At 38.3% G+C, this 1,247-nt stretch overlaps 1 protein-coding gene across 1 annotated transcript in view; it reads left to right on the top strand.

Annotated features, from left to right (window-relative positions):
• The first annotated feature begins 442 nt into the window (after positions 1-442).
• The window catches only part of Smarcc1 (SWI/SNF related, matrix associated, actin dependent regulator of chromatin, subfamily c, member 1), a 93,216-nt gene continuing 92,411 nt past the window's right edge, over positions 443-1,247 (top strand). Inside the window, exon 1 of the mRNA XM_013028182.1 lies at positions 443-519. Within this exon, the coding sequence (XP_012883636.1) occupies positions 469-519 (51 nt within the window). The 5' untranslated portion in view covers positions 443-468. The remainder of the gene's footprint in view (positions 520-1,247) is intronic.

The raw sequence follows: 1,247 nt of genomic DNA, 5'->3' as shown, positions 1-1,247 counted from the left end.
AATAAAAAAAAGAAAAAAACCCTGTTTTAAAAAAAAAAAAAAAAAGAGTAGTTCAACCCAACACAAAATATGTTATTCATTGGTATGCAAAGAGATAAGGGAGAAAGTTACCAAGAAAAGGTTAGATGAGTTTGAGCACATTTAGGAAAACAGTAGGGTCAAAGAACACCTTTTTCCCCATAGAATGTAGACATTAAGACCATACTGCTAAGTGAAATTTATAAATTTAATTCCCAGGATCCTTTAGAGAATTGCTACTTATTTTGACTTGGGTAGCTTTTAATGTCATTTTTTGTGTGTGACTGACAGTATTGACACTGAATGTACTACCAAGGATTGTTTTTCTAAGTCTTTCTAATTTTAATTGGATTCTGAATCGTCTTCACTTTTCTCTGTTTATTAAGACAATCTAATTACTATTTTTTTTTCTATTTTAGGAGGAGATTTGATCTACAAAATCCATCTCGAATGGATCGCAATGTTGAAATGTTTATGAATATTGAAAAAACATTGGTGCAGGTAAGTTGGAAAATTAAAATTTTGTGCAAAGCATACTTTAAGGTGGGTCCCTGTGGGTCATGCCTATACTCAGTTATTCAGGAGGTTGAATGAGATCTGGAAAATCACTCTTTGAAGCCAGCCCATTCAGAAAAGTTCAAGAGAGTCCATCTCTAAAATGATCAGGAAAAAAATCAGAGACTTGAGATGTGACTCAAATATAATGCCAGCTGAATAAACATAAGGTCTTGAGTTCAAACTTAGTGTGTGTGTGGGGGGGGGGGAGTATGTGTGTGTTAGGTTGGTGATACTGGATTGCCAAATGACCAGGGAAGATTTTTCTTAAATGAGTTGTCTGAGATTGTCATTTTAAGACTATTGATCTTAGATTTCTGGTAAAAAGAATCTGTGCTATTTTTCTTTATTCATTTCCCCTCTGTAGCAGCTGGTCAAGGTGGTTCAACCCTGTAGTCTTAGCTCCTTGGTAGGCTAGGATCATGGGGTTGAAGTTTGAGGCCAACTGAGGTAAACAAATTCCAAAGACTCACCTAGTGGCTGGTGCCTTGGTTCATCGTGCCTGTTATTGTCAGCAGTGTAGGGAGCACAAGTAAGATTTAAGCCCAGGCCAGTCCAGACATAAATTGAGATTTTTTTGGGGGTGGGGTCGGTCTGGGGCTTGAACTCTGGGCCTGGGCACTGTCCCTCAGCTCTTCAGCTCAAGGCTAGCGCTCTACCACTTGAGCCACAGC

This window comes from Dipodomys ordii, unplaced genomic scaffold (genome assembly GCF_000151885.1).
Source record: "Dipodomys ordii isolate 6190 unplaced genomic scaffold, Dord_2.0 Scaffold107, whole genome shotgun sequence".
Lineage (NCBI taxonomy): Eukaryota > Metazoa > Chordata > Mammalia > Rodentia > Heteromyidae > Dipodomys > Dipodomys ordii.
Note: the sequence above shows the minus strand (reverse complement) of the source record. Positions and strands in the feature narration are given on the sequence as shown.